Source organism: Haliotis rubra, unplaced genomic scaffold, assembly GCF_003918875.1.
Source record: "Haliotis rubra isolate DU_JTF1 unplaced genomic scaffold, ASM391887v1 Scf36, whole genome shotgun sequence".
In the NCBI taxonomy this organism is placed as follows: Eukaryota; Metazoa; Mollusca; class Gastropoda; order Lepetellida; family Haliotidae; genus Haliotis; species Haliotis rubra.
In genome coordinates this window covers 2,011,368-2,031,194 of record NW_025767035.1, presented here as the reverse complement: position 1 = coordinate 2,031,194, position 19,827 = coordinate 2,011,368, and the positions used below count along the sequence as shown (strand labels likewise).

At 38.3% G+C, this 19,827-nt stretch overlaps 1 protein-coding gene across 1 annotated transcript in view; it reads left to right on the top strand.

Moving 5' to 3' along the window:
* Window positions 1–19,827, top strand: part of LOC124285372 (mitogen-activated protein kinase kinase kinase kinase 5-like) — a 92,654-nt gene that overhangs the window by 9,193 nt on the left and 63,634 nt on the right. The window contains 11 exon segments of the mRNA XM_046721593.1: window positions 449–491; window positions 1,012–1,084; window positions 3,848–3,979; window positions 4,218–4,280; window positions 5,473–5,554; window positions 6,792–6,902; window positions 7,811–7,862; window positions 7,865–7,891; window positions 8,456–8,481; window positions 12,826–12,878; window positions 18,143–18,181. Of these exon segments, the coding sequence (XP_046577549.1) occupies window positions 449–491; window positions 1,012–1,084; window positions 3,848–3,979; window positions 4,218–4,280; window positions 5,473–5,554; window positions 6,792–6,902; window positions 7,811–7,862; window positions 7,865–7,891; window positions 8,456–8,481; window positions 12,826–12,878; window positions 18,143–18,181 (701 nt within the window).

The following is a 19,827-nucleotide window of genomic DNA, read 5'->3' as shown; positions in this document are numbered from 1 at the left end:
TGTAGTGAACAAGAAGATCATGTCATGGTAGGAGAGAAATGAGTTGAAAACAAGTTGTTTCTCTCCTACCATGAGATCTTCGAGTTCATACCCTTTTTTCTGACACAGACTGTTTTAATCTAACTCTAAATGTCACTTAGGAAGCCTCCACATTGAGGTTACTGTAATCTGACTGGCACATTGTTTCATCAATTTCATGCTCATGTACTAGGGGAGGAGGGTGTCATTGATTTTGTACATGACATTGGGTGTGTGTGTGTGTTGGGGGGGGGTGGGGGGTGGGATGTCTTGCATGGAAAGGTATTTAGAATCTGGAACCTGTGATAGCTTGAAACAACCTTTACAAAGGTAATATAGGATTCTCCAATAGTTTGTTAATGTGTAGTGGTATTCTTGTTATTATCATGACTAAAATAGCATACCACTAAAAAATATCTCTGTGTTTCAGGGTGCTAATATTTTACTAACAGATGAAGGTGATGTCAAACTTGGTAAGTGTTACGGAAAGTTCCTTCAGTTTGTTACTGCTCAAGACTGTGAGTTAGGGTTAATGCTGCTTTGAGCAGTATTTAAGTTCTATCATAGCATGTCAGCTTAGTGTGAGAGGAAAGCCAGAATTGCCAAAATGTGTTAAATATCTGATGTTAACCACTCTTGAGCACAGATCTGGTGCTGACAAATCCTGATCAAGAAATGTAAATTGTTTGTAAAAGCCATATTAGTAGCTGGAGATCAGTATGAGTTTATTGTTTTACGATGAGTCAGAAGTATTCAAGCAGTTTTCTATCAGCCTATCTGGACAGGCAAAGCAGAGGCTATATCAACATCCTTGGAGGAGTACACATAATCATTTGTCCACCACAATAAAGTCTGACTCCCCCCAGTATCCACTTTAATTATATTTTGAAGTATTCATGGCTTACACAGGATGAAGACCAGTCTGGTGTGGAAGTAGAACCATGTTCTACTTAAAGTAGGTACATTGATTAACAGAAAGACATTGTGTTTCAGCTGACTTTGGTGTGTCGGCCCAGATAACTGCAACAATGTGTAAAAGAAAATCTTTCATTGGGACACCTTACTGGTGAGTTACTGTTTTCACAGCAAGTGGAATCAATATTAATATCATTTATCATTGGACACATATCAGACCATATTCTAGTGTTAGGAAATGGCTGTTTCAAAACTTTTGATTACCTTTTGTTTCTCCAGTAGCACAAAATCATACCATGTTGTGTGTTTTATATAATATATACTGCAAAATGAAGTGATTTATTGTAATGGATAGTTTTAAATCAGAAATATTGATATGATGAAGATCCTTGGTACCTTAATGAGCTGGAAATGTAAATATGGTTGAAGTCCATACTAGGGCGCATGTGCATCCAACATGTGCATGCAGCCTCACACATGTGCATCCAACAACGACATACAGTCACACATGTCCATCCAACAAGGACATACTCACACACATGTGCATCAAGCAAGGACATACGGTCACATGTGCTTCCAACAAGGACATACTGTCACACACACATGTGGATCCACACACATGTGCATCAAACAAGGGCATATGGTCACACATGTGCATCCAACAAGGACATACAGTCACACACACATGTGCATCAAACAAGGACTAGTCACACATGTGCATCAAACAAGGACATGCGGTCGCACACGTGCATCCAACAAGAGCATATGGTCACACATGTGCATCCAACAAGGACGTACGGTTACACACGTGCATAAAGCAAGGACGTATGATCAGACACATGTGCATCCAACAAGGACATACAGTTACACACATGTGCATCCAACAAGGACATAGTCACACATGTGCATCCAACAAGGACATACAGTCACACATGTGCATCAAACAAGGACATACAGTCACATGTGCATCAAACAAGGACATAGTCACACATGTGCATCAAACAAGGACATACAGTCACACATGTGCATCAAACAAGGACATACAGTCACACGTGTGCATCAAACAAGGACATACAGTCACATGTATATTAAACAAGGACATGGTCACAGATGTGCATCAAACAAGGACATATGGTCACACATGTGCATCCAACAAGGACATATGGTCACACATATGCATCAAACAAGGACATAGTCACACATGTTCACCCATCAAGGAGATACAGACACACATGTGCATCACACAAGGACATAGTCACACATGTGCATCCAACAAGGACATATGGTCACACATGTGCATCCAACAAGGACATACAGTTACACACATGTGCATCCAACAAGGACATACAGTCACACATGTGCATCCAACAAGTACATACAGTTTCACATGTGCATGAAACAAGGACATACAGTCACACATGTGCATCCAACAAACACATACAGTCACACACACATGCATCCAACAAGGACATAATCACAAATGCACACCTTGCATCTGACAAGGACATACTGTTACACACATGTGCATCACACAAGGAAATACAGTCACACATGTGCATCAAACAAGGGCATGCAGTCACACACACGTGCATCCAACAAAGTCACACGTGTGCATCAAACAAGGACATACCGTCACACATGTGCATCCAAAAAGGACATACGGTTATACACGTGCATCACACAAGGACATACAGTCACACATGTGCATCCAACAAGGGTTTACGGCTTCACACATGTGCATCCAACAAGGACATACAGTCACACATGTGCATCCAACAAGGACATAGTCACACATGTGCATCCAACAAGAACATACCGTCACATGTGCATCAAACAAGGATATACGATCACACACACATGGGCATCAAACAAGGACATACGGTCACACATGTGCATCAAACAAGGACATATGGTCACACATGTCGATCTAACAAGGACATACGGCTTCACACATGTCCATCCAACAAGAACATAGTCACACATGTGCATCCAACAGAGACATATGGTCACACGTGTGCATCAAACAAGGGTTTATGGCTTCACACATGTGCTTCCAACAAGGACATACAGTCACACATATGCATCCAACAAGAACATAGTCACACATGTGCATCCAACAAGGACATACAATCACACACACATGTGCATCAAGCAAAGACATACGGTCACATGTGCTTCCAACAAGGACATACTGTCACACACACATGTCGATCCAACAAGGACATGTGGTCACACATGTGCATCAAACAAGGGCATATGGTCACACATGTGCATCCAACAAGGACATAGTCACACACACATGTGCATCAAACAAGGACTAGTCACACATGTACATCAAACAAGGACATAGTCACACACACATGTGCATCAAGCAAGGACATACGGTCACATGTGCTTCCAACAAGGACATACTGTCACACACACATGTCGATCCAACAAGGACATGTGGTCACACATGTGCATCAAACAAGGGCATACAGTCACACACTTGTGCATCAAACAAGGACATATGATCAGACACATGTGCATCAAACAAGGACATATGGTCACACACGTGCATCAGACAAGGACATACTGTCACACACATGTGCATCAAACAAGGACATATGATCACACACATGTGCATAAAAAAAGGACATACGGTCACACACACATGTGCATAAAACAGGACATAAGGCCACACACATGTGCATCAAACAAAGACATACGGTCACACACAAGTGCATCAAACAAGGACATACGGCTTCACACATGTCCATCCAACAAGAACATAGTCACACATGTGCATCAAACAAGGACATACGATCCCCGACATATGCATCCAACTACTTCATGCAGCCACACACATCATTACATGTTGCGTCACTAAACAGGGTTGGTAGTGCTATGTGTAACAATGACTGTGTGTGTTCAGGATGGCCCCCGAGGTGGCTGCTGTGGAGAGGAAGGGGGGCTACAACCAGCAGTGTGACATCTGGGCCGTGGGCATCACTGCCATTGAGTTTGCTGAGTTGCAGCCACCCATGTTTGATCTTCATCCCATGAGGTATGTATTCCTGTTTGGTTGCAGTAACAGAGTTTCTTCCAACTTATTCAAGACAGTGAGCCATTTTCCATTTTATGCATAAATATATATATTAGACGAATATTTCAAGGCATCTACCGGTATATAGATGAAGCAGAAATGTTTGGGAGGACTATGTGTTTTCAGTTTGTTTGATTAGTCGCAAGAGTTTATGTTTGCACTCGTCAACAATGCACTTGATTGCATCTTCTCATTCCAGGGCGTTGTTTTTGATGTCAAAAAGTGGCTTTAAACCTCCTCAGCTCAAAGATAAAAACAAATGGTAAGTACGATAACAAAAATTTCTGCTTTACCCTCAAGTCCACCAAATTCAACCTGGCTAATTTTTCATTGTGCTACCAGGATATGTGAATGCATTGAGTTTCAGCTGAGATTACAGTCAGTCATGAATTACTCAGGGATAAAATACCTCTGAATTAAGTGAGTGAGTGAGTTTGGTTTTACGCTGCTATTAACAATATTCCAGCAATATCACGGCAGGGGACACCAGAAATGGGCTTCACACATTGTACCCATGTAGGAAATCAAACTCGGGTCTTTGGCATGACGAACGAACACTTTAACCACTAGGCTACCCCACTGCCCCCATCTGAATTAAGAAATTATGGGCTAAAAGTGTGTCTATTTTGCACAAAATAGTTCTATTTTCTAAATTGCCTACAAACAGCATTAAGTTAGGAATCCTATAAAAATCCATGTAAGGCACATAATCATGCTACTGAAGATCCAGTTTGGGATCCCCATATGGTGCCCCCTGCACATGCTGAGATGTTGCTGACAGAGTACTTACTTTCTTGGATACTAGTATAACTGAAGGTCATACGAGACAGGAAAGGTGAAGTACCATTTGAGGTAACATTTCACCAGTTACAATTTTATAGCAGTAATTCCTGAATAGAACATAAAATGTCACCTTGAAACCAAAGAAGAAATTTTCTCCATAGATGAATTCCACCATTTTGCATTGACAAGAGCCCCAGTAACGACTCAAACAACCGAAGAGTTAGGCAGTGATGAGAAGCTTTTGTATTCAGTGCAGGGGCGGTGGGGTAGCCTAGTGGTCAAAGCGTTGGCTCGTCACGCCGACAACCCGGGTTCGAATCCCCACATGGGTACAATGTGTGAAGCCCAATTCTGGTGTCCCCCGCCGTGATGTTGCTGGAATATTGCTAAAAGCGACGTAAAACCAAACTCAGTCAGTCAGTCAGTATTCAGTGCAAGAATGTAAGAGGTACAGGATGTGCCTCACGTATTTTGTCAGAAAAACACACACATATCCAAACACATGTGGTTGTGTTCATGTTTCATCTAATGTAATGTTTTGGGGACTGCTATGTTAGCTATATATATGTCTGTCCCAGTTATTGATTGAAATTCCTGTTTTATATGACCAATCCAAAACTACCAGTAGATGCTAAGACAACTTGCTTACTTCCTCGTCTGTTTTTTCACAGGACCACAGTCTTTCAACATTTTGTCAAAGTTACACTGACTAAGAATCCAAAGAAGAGGCCCCCAGCTGATAAGTTGTTAGAGGTATGTTCCTGTGTCACTGTATGGCTGTACCTCTCTGAGATAAACAGTCTGTCACTGTTCACTATATTTCAATGTATGTGTCTGTATGTCATGGTGTGTCTCTATGTATATCTGTCTGTATATGTCATTGCATGTCTGTATGTCTCTGTCTTCCTATATATGTCATGGGATGTCTCTTTATTGACATCTGTATATTGCTGCATGTCTGATACTGTAAGTCTGTATACCACTATATCTGCATCTGTGTGTGTCTCCCCATGTATGTCTGTATGTTGTAGGACCCATGAAGGTCCGGGTTAGAATATTGATCTTCAGTAGCCCATGCTTGTCGTAAGAGGCGACTTACGGGATCGGGAGGTCAGGCTCGCTGACTTTGTTGGCACATGTCATCGTTCCCTATTGAGTAGATCGATGCTCTTGCTGTTGATCACTGGATTGTCTGGTCCAGACTGGATTATTTACAGACTGTCGCCATATAGCTGGAATATTGCTGAGTGTGGTGTAGAGCTAAATTCACTCAATCATTGTATGTCATATGTCTGCATCTGACTGTATGTCATTCATTTGTATATCTATGTCTGTATCTGTATGTCTCCTATGTATATCTGTATGTCATGTCTGCATCTGTCTGTATGTAATTGCATTTGTATATGAAATGTCTATCTGTGTTTCTGTATGTCTCCCTATGAATGTGTGTGTATGTATGTATTTATTTATGTATGTATGTTTCCCTGTATGTATGAATGTATGTATGTATGTATGTCTCCCTATGTATATCTGCATCTGTCTGTATGTCATTGCCTTCGTATATCTGTCTACATCTGTATATCTGTATGTCACTGTATGTCTTCCTCTGTGTCTGTGCACAACTGTATGTGTGTCTGTCACTCTCTGCGTGTCACTATATGTTGCTTTGTTTTTACCTCTTTATGCCACTGCCTGTATGTCACTGTATTTTACATTGTACATTTTCTTTATCTGTCATGGTTTCAATGGTGAGATCACCAATATTTTAAAGCATGACTTCTGAAGTACATGATCACACAGATTATTATGCTGTAGTTCCTATTGTGCCTTAAATAAAATGTTGACTATGATACTAAGTATCAGAATCACATTTCATTACCTAACATTGACTGACAGTTACCATGAAAACAGTGTCCCACAAGAAAACAGGTGAGGTATTTGTGTCTGTTGTTTTGTTACTTCTGATTATGGCAATCTGTTTCTGTTGCAGCATCCGTTCCTGCAGCTTGATATCAGTAGGCTCTTGATAAAAGACTTGTTGGAGAAATCACGGAACCCCACTACAAACAACCATTATGAGATGTCAGAAGATGATGACGGGGTAAGCATGATAACGTTGACTTAGTTTGTTAACTACATCCACACAGTACCACAGTACAGTAGAACACTGATATAACGAACTCCAAGGGACCAAGAATTTTAGTTCGCTATATCCGTTGTTCGTTATTCACATTTGACCGCCATCTTGGAATGTAGAGATGTAGAGACATGTATATGCTGAGGCTACAAATCTTTATTCTTGTACATGTACATGTTTGTTTTGTTAATTAATTAATGACCATCAAACAATGTTGATTCGCCACCAACAAGGTTGATGTATACCACTAAGTGGCTGAGCTGACACTGAGCTGACACTGAGTGAGTTCGCTAATCACGTCGTTAATTGGGTCTTGGGGGTAGTAAATCAGTTCGCTATAGCTGTTAATTCGCTACTCACGAGTTCGTTATTCACGTCTAATTTTAATGATATTATAAAGGACTATTGACGGGACTTTTAAATTTGTTCGCTATATCCGTTTGTACGCTATATCCGTGTTCGCTATATCCATGTTCTACTGTATATATGAGCACCATTTTAGTGTATGTTACCACTGCTGCAATATTAATGTGATGGTTTGCCGTAACTGTTACATATTATAATGGAGATTTCCTGCATTATGCAACACGACTTGTCTCATATTCAGGTGATTGCTTGGGAAGTGGTTGATGATCATGTGATGTACAGTTATGAATGATTTCTGAATGGATAGTATAACAGTGTATACACAGGTACTTGTTCAATCAATAGATGGTTTGTCTGATTCAGATTCAATCATTCAGGCATCTGTCCTATCTCCAGAGTATTACTTGGTGAGACGGGAAACTATTAACGATGTTACTGAGGCCGTCAACATAGCCTGTATACAGTACATGTAGATACTGTGTTCTATATTTGTTGTCCCTCTCCAGTTCCTACAGGATGCACCACGGAGGATATCATCCAAGAAAACTGCTCGCAAAGTCAAGCTACAAATAGTATCGAATTGAAAGGTGAGCCATAAAGTCAGTATGTTGTCATCTCTAAAGAAATGGCCTTTGGCAATCCATACTTCTCATAGCAGGTAGATTGAGAGGTCAGGCCACAAAACTTTCATAATGAAAATTTGCCATTTGATGAAGAAAAAAAGACATTGAAAAGTAGACAGGAATAGCATCACTGCTATTTATTGTTCGATGTTAATTAGTTTCTGTAGTCACATGTCCATAAGAATGTTTAAAAGTGAGAATTATTTTTTTGTATGTTTGAAACACATAGTTAAATCCGTGGACATCATTCAGCTTGAAAGTAATTATAGTGAGTGTATTAATTGATAAAAAGCCCAAATTCCACAGTTTTTCTGCAGTTGTACAGTAAATTACATTTCCTGCCAAACTTCCTATGATTGGAGAATGACAGACACTGTCAAGGAACGGTGATGATGTGATTGTTGAAGCTTTAAAGCTCAATTCCAGAACACCCTCTATATAGGCCTCAACTTGGCATTATGAAACATGAATGACTTAAATGTGTGTGTACATATCCAGTGCTTAATGATATCCTGTATTTCATTTCAGTGAATTTGAATTTTGATTCACCCAAGGTATGTACTTGTTTTCTTTCCAATTTCAATTTTGAATAATAACATGATAAGACTGACATCTTTTGACTTGATACAATCTGAAGCATGAGAGTGTGGCATGAATGCCTTGGAACAGTTAATGAAAGGAATATTGACAGTGTAACCAGTCTAGATAGTTCATGAATTTTTTATACTAAGTCAGTATTGACAGTAATTGTTGCTGTTGTTACTCAGCTTATTCAGACAATATTTAAGAGTGCTGGAAGTAATTACCAATTAGTTTTGATAGCATATTTAAGATATTTTGCCAAGTAATGTCATATCAGATCCTGGTAACTTTTTTGTAAGTTCAGTTACAGAAAGAGATCCTTGCATGTAGCATGAAACTATGAAATGAGTTTGTTGATATACAGGCTTTGGTATCTAACAATGTTATCTGTCTAAACTTAACAACAAACACAGCCTGGCAGTGTGAAGAGTTGCATCCCTTGGTCCTGCCAGGATCTGCTGATCATGGGTTCGAATCCTAGATGTACCTGACTATGCTCAGTAGTTAATATTGGATAATCTGATAACTTGTTCAGCCTTCAGTCTTACCAGAGTTCAGTGTTAATGATGAATGTATGGCCAGGTACATCAGCACTCTAACAAGAGAGAATGATGTTTGCCTACACTAATATGATATCCTCCTTTTACACTCAACATGAGCTGCAGTAATATTTTCCCTATTCGGTGGTTCACAGATTATTTTGTAAAAAATACTCTCTGGTTGGTGGGGAAATCAAACAAAAAAGTTCTTTCAGATTGTTCTATTATGTAAATATATAAATTTCTTTGATCTTGTTGTTGGACCTAAAGTCCACACAATACATTTTGTACATATTTGGAATTATGTTTTTAGTGCAATTTAGATATTTATTTTGTACTTTTCATATTTTAATTTTTCCTGAAACAGTATCCAATTAGGAGATTTATTGACCTTTCATGTCATTACCGCATACTGTGATGATTGAATCAGAATGATAAGGATGTTGAAACATCGCTGTGTTACTGTTAAACTGACATTGCACATTTTGCAGGGTGCAGAAGCTTTTGATTACGAATTTGCCCAAGGCTGGGAGATGAGCAGAGACTGTACACATGTAATGCTGTTTGCTGTTTTGTCTAGATCTGGTCACACTGACACTTATGCATGAGAAGCAGACTTTTAGCCCAGCATCTTATGGGTGTTCAGTTGCTCAGGTTGTGTCTGGTGCCGTTTTTTGCTTGGACAGTTTGTAGGAACTAGTGTAGATTTGCAGTTAACATATCATCCACTTAACCCATGTTGAAGGGATCATTGTTGTACCGGGTACTACTGAGGGTACATTGTTGTACCGGGTACTACTGAGGGTACATTGTTGTGGTACGCTAGATTGGTTTGACCCTAAACTTCCTCAATTTCCCTAGCTCATATTATTTGGTTATATGTTGCTTCAAAACTAAGGAAATATGTAAAATGGTCTTTGTCGTTGTCCTTATTTAGAAATCATGTAACTGATGGCCTTCATGAACGAGGGACCCTGATACATGCAGTCTTTCAAAATTTCTGTTTATATATTTCTCAGGGATGAGAAGTTTCTGCGGATCTCTGATTTGATCGCGCTGCTGTAGTCATTCTTGTGAATCTTGGATCTGGCATGGGGACCTGTGGCCCCCAAGACCTCAGCTCATTTTCTTCCTTTTTCACTCGTACCCATTCTCATCCCTGATTTCTGCATTACCATGGTAATTGAACTGAAATAATTTCCCAGTATGCTGGATTGTGTTGTAGAGTTTGTGGCTTTTGGAAATTGAAACCTTTATTCCCATCGCAATCACACAGTGATAATGCATTAATTAACCCAGCATTCCTCAAGTAGTTCACATGAAGGTTAGAAATGTTGCAGTTCATTATATGGGATTCTGATGTGATCTGTCATGTCTACTTGGTGTCTAATCTTTCCAAGCCTTTATTCCAGTTTATTATATGAGCGATGACTGATATGAGAGATCATTTTAACTTTCAGTATCTTATATCCCCAGCTTGATCCTTTGTCCACAGTCCCATTTTCTTCTTGCTTCGGGCAGTGGGGTGGCCTAGTGGTTAAAGCATTCACTCATCATGTCGAAGGCCCGGGTTGATTCCTCACATGGGTGCAATGTGTGAAGCCCATTTCTGTTGTCCCCCTCATGATTATTGCTGGAATATTGCTAAAACCGGCGTAAAACCTAACTCACTCTCTCACTGTTCTTGCTTCATACCTACCTCCAGTATAGACTGAGAATATACACAATGCAGATTCATGTTGATCACAACCGTTACCCTTCAGGATTCATACATGCTTGAAAATCCCTCAAATTCTTTTCATTTCTGGTTTGAAAAGTGCATTAATTCAGATTCTGGGGCTTCCTGGAATAGATTTAAGAATTGGATATGTGAATTCAAAGGTCCTGTAGTTTCCTGATCCATGTTCACCAATATACTCTTTCACAAGTTTTGTGTAAATCCACAAAGAGGATTCCTTAGATTCTAGGCCAGAAATGATCAAAATCAACTCTGTGTAAATAATGTCTCAGTTGTTACCGCAATGTTTGGTGCCGAGTTGTCCCTTTGGCGTGATGTGATCTTCTGATTGCTAATAAAAATTCAAAAGCAAAAGTTTATACCAATTTGTATTCCTGGTTTGTTATCACCACTCCCAAGTAAGGTGGTGAACGTCTAAAATCTGCATCACATCAGGAACTGAAATAGAGTTTAAAGCAGTGTCAAACACAACTCACTCACCCACCCACTGAAAGTTGGTCCACAGACCTTGAACCTTCATTGTACTAGGCTATCATCCAATCAGTTTGGGGCGGTGGGATAGCCTAGTGGTTAAAGCGTTGGCTTGTCACTCCGAAGACCCGGGTTCGATTCCCCATATGGGCACAATGTGTGAAGCCCATTTCTGGTGACCCCTGCCGTGATATTGCTGGAATATTGCTAAAAGCGGCATAAAACTAAACTCAGTCAGTCAGTCCAATCAGTTTGTCCTAGACAATCATTATCACAGTATTTCCTGATGATGGCATCTTCACCATGTTATAACATGGTTTACCTTATCCACTGTTTTAATGTCCAGCATTCTGTTTTATGCAACACCTCTTTCAGGAACGTCATTTAGCTATGCTTTGTATATATTAATGCTTGTTCAAGCTTTTACTAATATGTCTTTTTGTTGCCTCATCGACTTTGTTGCTTAAAGCAATTGACAACACCTTAGTTTTGTTTCAAGTGGAATATGTGTTCATTGGATGAAACACCATTTTTTAGAAAGTATGAATTCAAGATTTATCCAAATAGATAATGTATAAGTATTAACCAGAAATCAATAACTCATGGAGAGAGCTTCGTGTTCACAGAATTTCATGATTTGACACTTTTCAAATTTTTGTTTTTGTTTTTTCCTTTATTGTAATTTTTGTAGGTAAGTATTGTAACAACCTATTGCCACTTGGAAATAGGAATTAAATCCCAGTGAACAAATGGTCAACTTGTTTGCCAAAATGAACAGCTCTTGACCACTGCATGGGCTTTGTTTGCCATCAGCTTTTACTTGTTAAATGTTTCATTTGATTTAGGTCCATCAAAGTATGATGTTTCTTATTTCAGGCTTGAAATAACCATGTGATAATGCTATTTATTACCCTTAATGTTTGAAATAACCTGGCTAGCTATTCTCAAAACGTTTTAAGAACTTCTTTAGCCCATTCTTAACACACTGGCTACGATCAAAGTTAAGAATTCTTAGAGCTACAAATGTTTTGAGAATAAGGGTCCTGATTCTTTCATATTTACTTACTGTATATCTGTCATGTTGCCAGTAGTATGAACTTACTCTTGGTCAGTTAGTTGTTCCTGATGACCTTAATCTGACCTTTAATCCTGTCCCCCTTAAGACTTTCGGTTGTTATTTTTTAAAGTCTTTTGTTTATCAAAACATGTCCTAAAAGTGATTGATGAAACTAATAAAGTTTATTAACATGCCCATGATGACCTAGTTTGCCATCTGAAATGAAGACTTTCAGCATATTTGTTCAAAGAATCCAGTCGAATTCTTGTCATGTGAAAGCAGGAAAAATACACCCCATATTTAGCATCTTCTATGACATGTCTTGATATTCAACGTCTGATTAAAGAGAAAGAATATATAAAATAATTAATAAACCTTTTGTTAACAAACTGACAGCAGTTTTAGTAATGGTCATATGTGCAGATGAATGTCAATAGCAATGTGCCTGTCCTGTCTGGGAAATAGCATATTGTCATGTAATACTTTCCTGACACCATGCTACTGATTGCAGGATGAACAGTATGACACAGCACGCCCCTGGCCCGACGATGACCTGTCCAAAAAGTGAGTACTACACATGCATGTTTGATGTGAAATGAGGGTCAGGAATTTCATTTTCAAAATATATTTGGCTTTACAGAAGGCTTCTTCCAGGCTGGTGGTGAAATGGGTGACGGTTGTAGCTCACCTGACTTAATGTTCATGACGGCTTACTCCTGCATTGTCATGCTTGTTTGGATGATTTCAATGCTGGGAATGTTTCTTAAATGATTGCATTTATCTGGATGCTGTATTAAACAATTATTTTGTTGTATCTTTTTTTAGCTTCAGCGGTGCATTTTGCAATCATGGTTTCTAAATCACAGAATAATTGCTTGTCATATTTACCTTATTGTATGAATTCATTGAGAAATATTACAGGTATGAATATTGCAGAAATGATCGCTCTCTGTTTGACTGAATTAATGTTTGTTCTACAGAAGCATTGTGATGTTATTGAGTTTGAATGATGATTTATGTTTGTTATCGTGTATTGGATCATGCATAATATGCATTGTCTGGAGAGACATGTGTAGGGGGTAGTGACTAGAGTGGCTCGCCATGGCAGCAATATTTAATCCTAGACATGTTTGCTAGCCAACTTGTTATGTGGATCATTCTGTGGAGTTGGGATTTATTGCCTTGGTTTAGTTCTTAGTGACTAAATGTCTCACACTTTATTAGTGCATCTGAGTTATCCTTTCATCCCTGGCATCTGACTGATAAATGTTATAACTATCGCATGGAAATGAAGCAGCCTTGTCTAATTCTGACTGCTACATTTGTTTGCTCAATTTGAGTGTCATCGCCACCATTGGTTTTCTGAACAAAGCTCTTCTCAGAAGTTGGAGCCTTCAAGCCTGATGTATCTCCCTTAAACACCTGCAGAATTTTTGTTACAGTGTGATTGGATGACTTTCAGAGGTGAAGGTCACTAAGTGTATACTTGTCCTCAGAAAAGCTTGTGTAAAAGCTGGCATGAATAGGTAATGGTGGAATTTGGTGTAGGATCTCTTTCGTATGAACTTGAGAGTGACCTCTGTGTTTGGTCAGGTCACAATAGGGCAGATTTCCTGAAATATCAAAGGTTTTTTTTAATTGGTTGAGATAAACTCAAAGTAACTCACTCAACATCTATGATTATTGTGAAGGGGTTGAAATAGTGCATAATTTGCGTGCTATGGCACGGTAAATATTGAAGTGGCACATGTGAAATATTTTCAATCGTGACAACTAAATTTAAGAAAAAAATGATACCAATGATTGATTTTATAGAAAATGCGATAAATTTGACTAACTAAACTATTAAAAATCTACTTTTGCACCCTATCAAATTGTGTATCAGTGGCATGCACAGCTTAACAATGGTGTGGCTATTTTGAATGCCATTGGGCATAACAGGAAATCACATTGTGGATGATAACATATAGTATGGGTTAATCTATGGGTCGACAACAAATAAAGCTAAACTATTATTGCAGCATAGTGTTCAGAAAAATCTGCTCTCAAGTTTACAGATAAAAATTATCTTTACTGATTCGTAAACAATTAATTGAAATACCATAATTGTTGTGATGTAAGTGTAATTGGATCATCAAAAGGTATGGGCACACCTATGTTTACAAAGGCACATCTAAATTGTCAGGCTTGTGCCCTATGGCACCCTTTCAAAACATTGCATTTCTATCCCTGTTGTGTCATTTGTCAAAATTGCGAAGGTCATTCACTGGTGAAATGATATTTAAATTGTTTAATTCTCGAAGTAATGTTGATATGATATGGATAACTTTTGTTTGTAAAAGTCATCATGCAAAACATCTCTGTAAATACTAGGTACCCTTTTAAGTCATGTATGCCCCTCTTGTGTAAAGCCACTGTTTCTAATGTAGATCTATGCTTAAGAGGCAGTGTGATTGGTTGTTGATTTCAAGCTTATGAAAGTAACTTGGTCTGCCATGTCAGGATGGTTGGTGAGAGGAGAGATAGAGATGTTACTTGACTTCCAGAATGGAGCTAGGGTGGGGGATGGGGGCCCTTGTCTGTATCATAATGGAATGGAGCTATATACCTGACAGTGATGGTGCACATAATGTGTAACGCTGGCTCTTCACGTCTATTCTAATGATGCTAAAACTGAAAGATGCTGCAGCTATAGCAACTGAGTAGGATGCTGATAGACTGGTACTGGTCTGTGTGAAAACGTTGTGAAATGATATTTGCTGATCCCACAAAAATGAAGCATAGTGAACGTGTTCAACAGAACTAGTTCTCCAGTGATGAACTGTCTCTATTTGTGGCCATGCTGCTTCTGTTCTTGGTCAGTAGGGTTTACGGTACAATACCAGAGTATTAAGTAGTGGTGGTCCGATTAATTAAAATAATCGAAGATTGGTCGCAGTGACCAAACGACCAAGCAATCGATCACATTTTCTCATAATCGAACATAAACGATTTTGGAACTACTGTTTTAGTCTTTGAAATACTTGACAATGGAACATATCTTAGAAGTTGTCAGGGCCTGAAAACATGTTTATTTCTTAGAAAACTCACTCCACTAACTGAAAAGTCATGACTAAATATTTCTCTAAGACTCCAGGAAGTTTATGTTCATGATATATTAGTCATCACTTTAATGTAGCAAGTTGCAACATGTTATACTTTTCTGCAGTAACAACCTGGACAGGAAAATCTGAAAAATGACACTAACCAATTTTTTTCGATGATTGTTCGTTGGTAATGAAGCAATCATCAATTGTGAGATTTCAACCAATTCCCAACACTAGTATTAAGTATGTACTTTATCTGCAGCTTGTACATACTTCCTTCGCTGTATGCTTCGCTGTGTCATTGGCTTCTAACATACATCTATCCATGCTTGAGATCATGGGGACATTATTTGTATATTTATATAGGGACCCTGTCAATATTAGAGGTTAACATTTCTGCTTAGTTCTGGCACTGTCAATCATTATGAAGTAACACTGTCTCCAAGCAATCACAACCAAATGTAAAAAAGTGTTTCTTCACAAGATCTCCCAGACATATTACGAACAAACAGTCACATAGTGACCTGACTGGTCATTTATCAACAGCTGAAAAAAAGGTTTTGTAACAGATGTGCAAACACCAATATGATTTTGTTCAGTTTTAATAATTATGGGGTTTCTGGGAAGTCTCAGACTTTTATCATAGCTTTCTGTCTCTCAAAACCACAAAGATGCATCACATTCCTGGTGTGAACGTTGGTGAAATACCTATCCGTTATTGGGTTATAAGGAAGGAAGTTGAGGTGAGTGTAAATGTCACCTTGTCTCACAACGGTTTATTGTGACAGTTGACGTGTGAAGGGTCACTTCCTGGTGTAGATCACGCACGGCTGGTGGAGAATTATTCATACGCATACCAGAATTAAGGATACAAAAGGGGCCTTGTATTACGTAACAATAATAATCCAATGTTTGCTTTGGTTAGCGGTTTACCTGGGTATTGTAATGAGAAAACTAGGCCTCCCTCCTCCTCCTCTCTCTGGGGCTCAGGATATTATGAATATCTCCCCCATCAAGGGGTAAAGCAATATGTAACCTAGCCTGATTCATTTGATGCATGTGTGTATGCAGTTTAGAAGTTGTAAAGATGAAGGAAAGCCAAGTTCTATGGATAGTAATGTCTTTATTGCAATGAGAGTGTCGTTTCGGTGCAGGTACAAACACCGTTATCAAGCAAGTGATACGAAGAGTTGAATGTATGTAGTGAAAAAAATTAACTGCAAAATGAACTTGAAATTTTATCTACTTTATCATTTACAAGTGTAGTTATCATTTTCAAACATTTTCAAAAGAATTCAGATATGTAAAATATTGTTTGAAGACCTATGAGAGGTGTTAATGTGACTATTACAATGTCGACATCTGTCTCATTAAGATGCATCAACTTGAGTAGTGTTTTGCATGCTGTGCTGATGAATGTATTAATGCATGGACTGGAAGTAACAAATAGCATCATGAATATTCACCAGCATGCTAGATATTGTACTAGTAACGAGATAGACATGGAGCATGCACTATCAGATTACAGTACTATCAGGATTTTCCTGGCGTGGTAAACAAATACTAATAGTTGTAGTGTTATCTGGTTAACCTTGAAAACAGCTTGTCAGTATACTTGAATGTTCTTTATACTCACGTGTTTGAATAGAATTATGAATGTTTGGTAAATGTAAACAAGATGACGTTGTTGATTGTAATAAACTTCGGTAATCTGTTAACTCAGTTATGATATATAGGAAGGTTTTTGTATTATTGTTTTTACATGCTGGTAAAATATGACAATTATTTGTGTTGACACATCAGTAGATATTGCCAGTGTGCATGGTATTCCCTTACTATGATTTTCCTTATTTTGCAGGCACTAGTCTTTGATACTGTATCTCACAATTCTGTGTTTGATTTTTGTCTATCTTTTATTATGCAATGCACTAAAATAAGAATGGGTTTAGGATATGCCTCTAAGTCTCTGAAAGTTACGCCATGTTGTATGGGCAGATGACACTGGAAATGTCACATTCTTTGGATGAAATAATATTTGGTGTTTTTCTTTATTAATTATCTTGCGGAACAGCTGGTATGACAATGTTACTGTATTTAGACATTTACCCAAAACCAACAGGTCATCAACATCACAAGCTCATTCAAATCAGATCTGAACTCAAACAATGTATTTTCTGTAAAGGGCTCATCAAACTTTCTCATAGAGCTATTACATATTAAGGTAAAGATCAGATTTTGAATAAGACATGTCATACCTATTGCACATCTAAACTGTTCAGGGCTCGATTTAGTGCTTTGTTACTTGCACTGGTGCAACCAAACATTCCAAAGTGCAACCTAGTTATTAGACTAACTTGCACCAGGTGCAAGTTGATTTTCGAGTGGGTAAACTTCTGAATAAAACGTCTAAATAATTCAATATGATATTTCTTTCAATATATATGGCAATAAAAACAGCGCAACTGGAATTTGGCTGGTGCAACTAGGTTTTTATCTAAGGTTGCACTTGGTGCAAGTAGGTTCACATCTTTCAAATCAAGCCCTGCTGAAAAATTTTTTTTGATTAATACTGTCTGCCCATTAGAATTTCAACATTAGAAACTTGGGAGAAACTTTCAGAGGCATTTAAGATGTGATTTATGCATGGATATGCTGACATAGAAGCCTGTGTATGAATTATCAGAGGGAAATACTTGAAGGGACTGAGTTTTAACAGTGGTGGTTGTATTTTGTTTTATTCAGGACATTACTAGAGTCAGTTGACGAGGAGTTACTACAGAGGTATGCATCTGCTGCATCGCACCCCATATAACCCCAGCATCTCACACACGGCTTGCTACTAACTCCATAACATGGACAGAGACGCCCACACTTCAACACTCGTCTCCACCTGCCTTACTCAGTATAATGTCGCCATTCTATCAATACAGTGGAGATATGACAAACTTAAATCAAGGATAGTCGCTATGTTGATATACATGTTCCAAATGTCGAACAGGAATATTCTGTTGAAAAGATTACAGGGGAACGCAGATTATGGTTAAGGAAATAGTTAAAAGAATGTTTTTCGTGTGGTACTTCAGCGGGTAGTAGAATATTTGAATTTAAAAAAATTTTTTTTAGTGATTTTCAGTTTCAGAGTACCTTACAAAAAAAGTGTTAAGAAGTATGTGGAGACAATGGGTGCCCAGGCTTATCAGGGATCATTATTAATTTAAGTCTGTAAGGATCAGCAGAAACTGCACACATACTTTGTGTTTAAAGCATTAAGCATATTCATTCATGATACTTTAATTTGCCAGATGATGAATCCACAGGCATTGTCTCCTGCTAATGCATCACACACACAAACTATTTTACGATTCCTCATTTTATTAAAAAGCATAACCCTAATGTACTGCTCAATTTGACTACCTATTGTTGCCAAATTTATTGGCTGTTTCCATTCATATTAAATTTGGAGTTCTCTCCCTTGTCTTTGATTATCCGACTTTGCTGAAGTTAAGGATGCTGTGGTCGACCAGTTCCCTAACAGGCCGTTGAGGTGTGGAAAACTTCACTACTAACTTGACAAACCCATCATATCCCATGCTAACACCCCATCATTTCCTATGTATACAACGTAGTGTGTATAAACTTCAGCGATACACCATCACCGTCATCATTCCATTGTTGAGGTCGAGTGTTGTTAGGTAAACTAATGCCAAGTCAGAATACTGTCAACAACGTAATCTAAATAATCATGATTGTGTCTCATGTAATAAACCACGGATGTTATCAGTTTCATAAAGAATTATAGTTCATAGCAAAGTTTTAACTTGCCTCGAAATGTCTTCTGGCTGATTTTAGTTTGTACCCAACGGGTTCATGTTGTTGCCTGTACCTGAAATTATCAATAATTATCAAATTATCAATAAGCAAAATGAATTAAAGGATGTTATATTGTAACAAATGTATGATTCAACTTAAATAGGGAAACTTAGAGAAACATGAGTCTTCAGTTATGAGATTGGTCATCGAGCAAATTTAGTTAAAACGATTTATCAGCAGTATTTCATCACTGTAGTGACCGGTAACCATGGTAACTGTATACAGTTGTTGGTCAAGGTGGATTAGATGGACAAAGAGGGTGCTGAGTGTGAATGATTCTTGGGAAGCAGTGAGTGATGTCAGGCCATCAAGATTATTGTGCATGTTTCTCATCTCTATGTTCAGCTTCAGATGGACTTGTCAGAGAAAAGAAATTTGAAACAATTGCTCAGGTTGTCAAGTGGATGAATGTAAATACTGTTTACAAATTATGATGGAGGCTAAATTTGGACTGTTAGATGATGAGAAACACAAAGAAGTAGTCTGGTTTGGATGTTTCGTTTCAATTGAAATATGAAACACCTGTTCATGACAGTAGTTGCTTTTTAACTCATCAT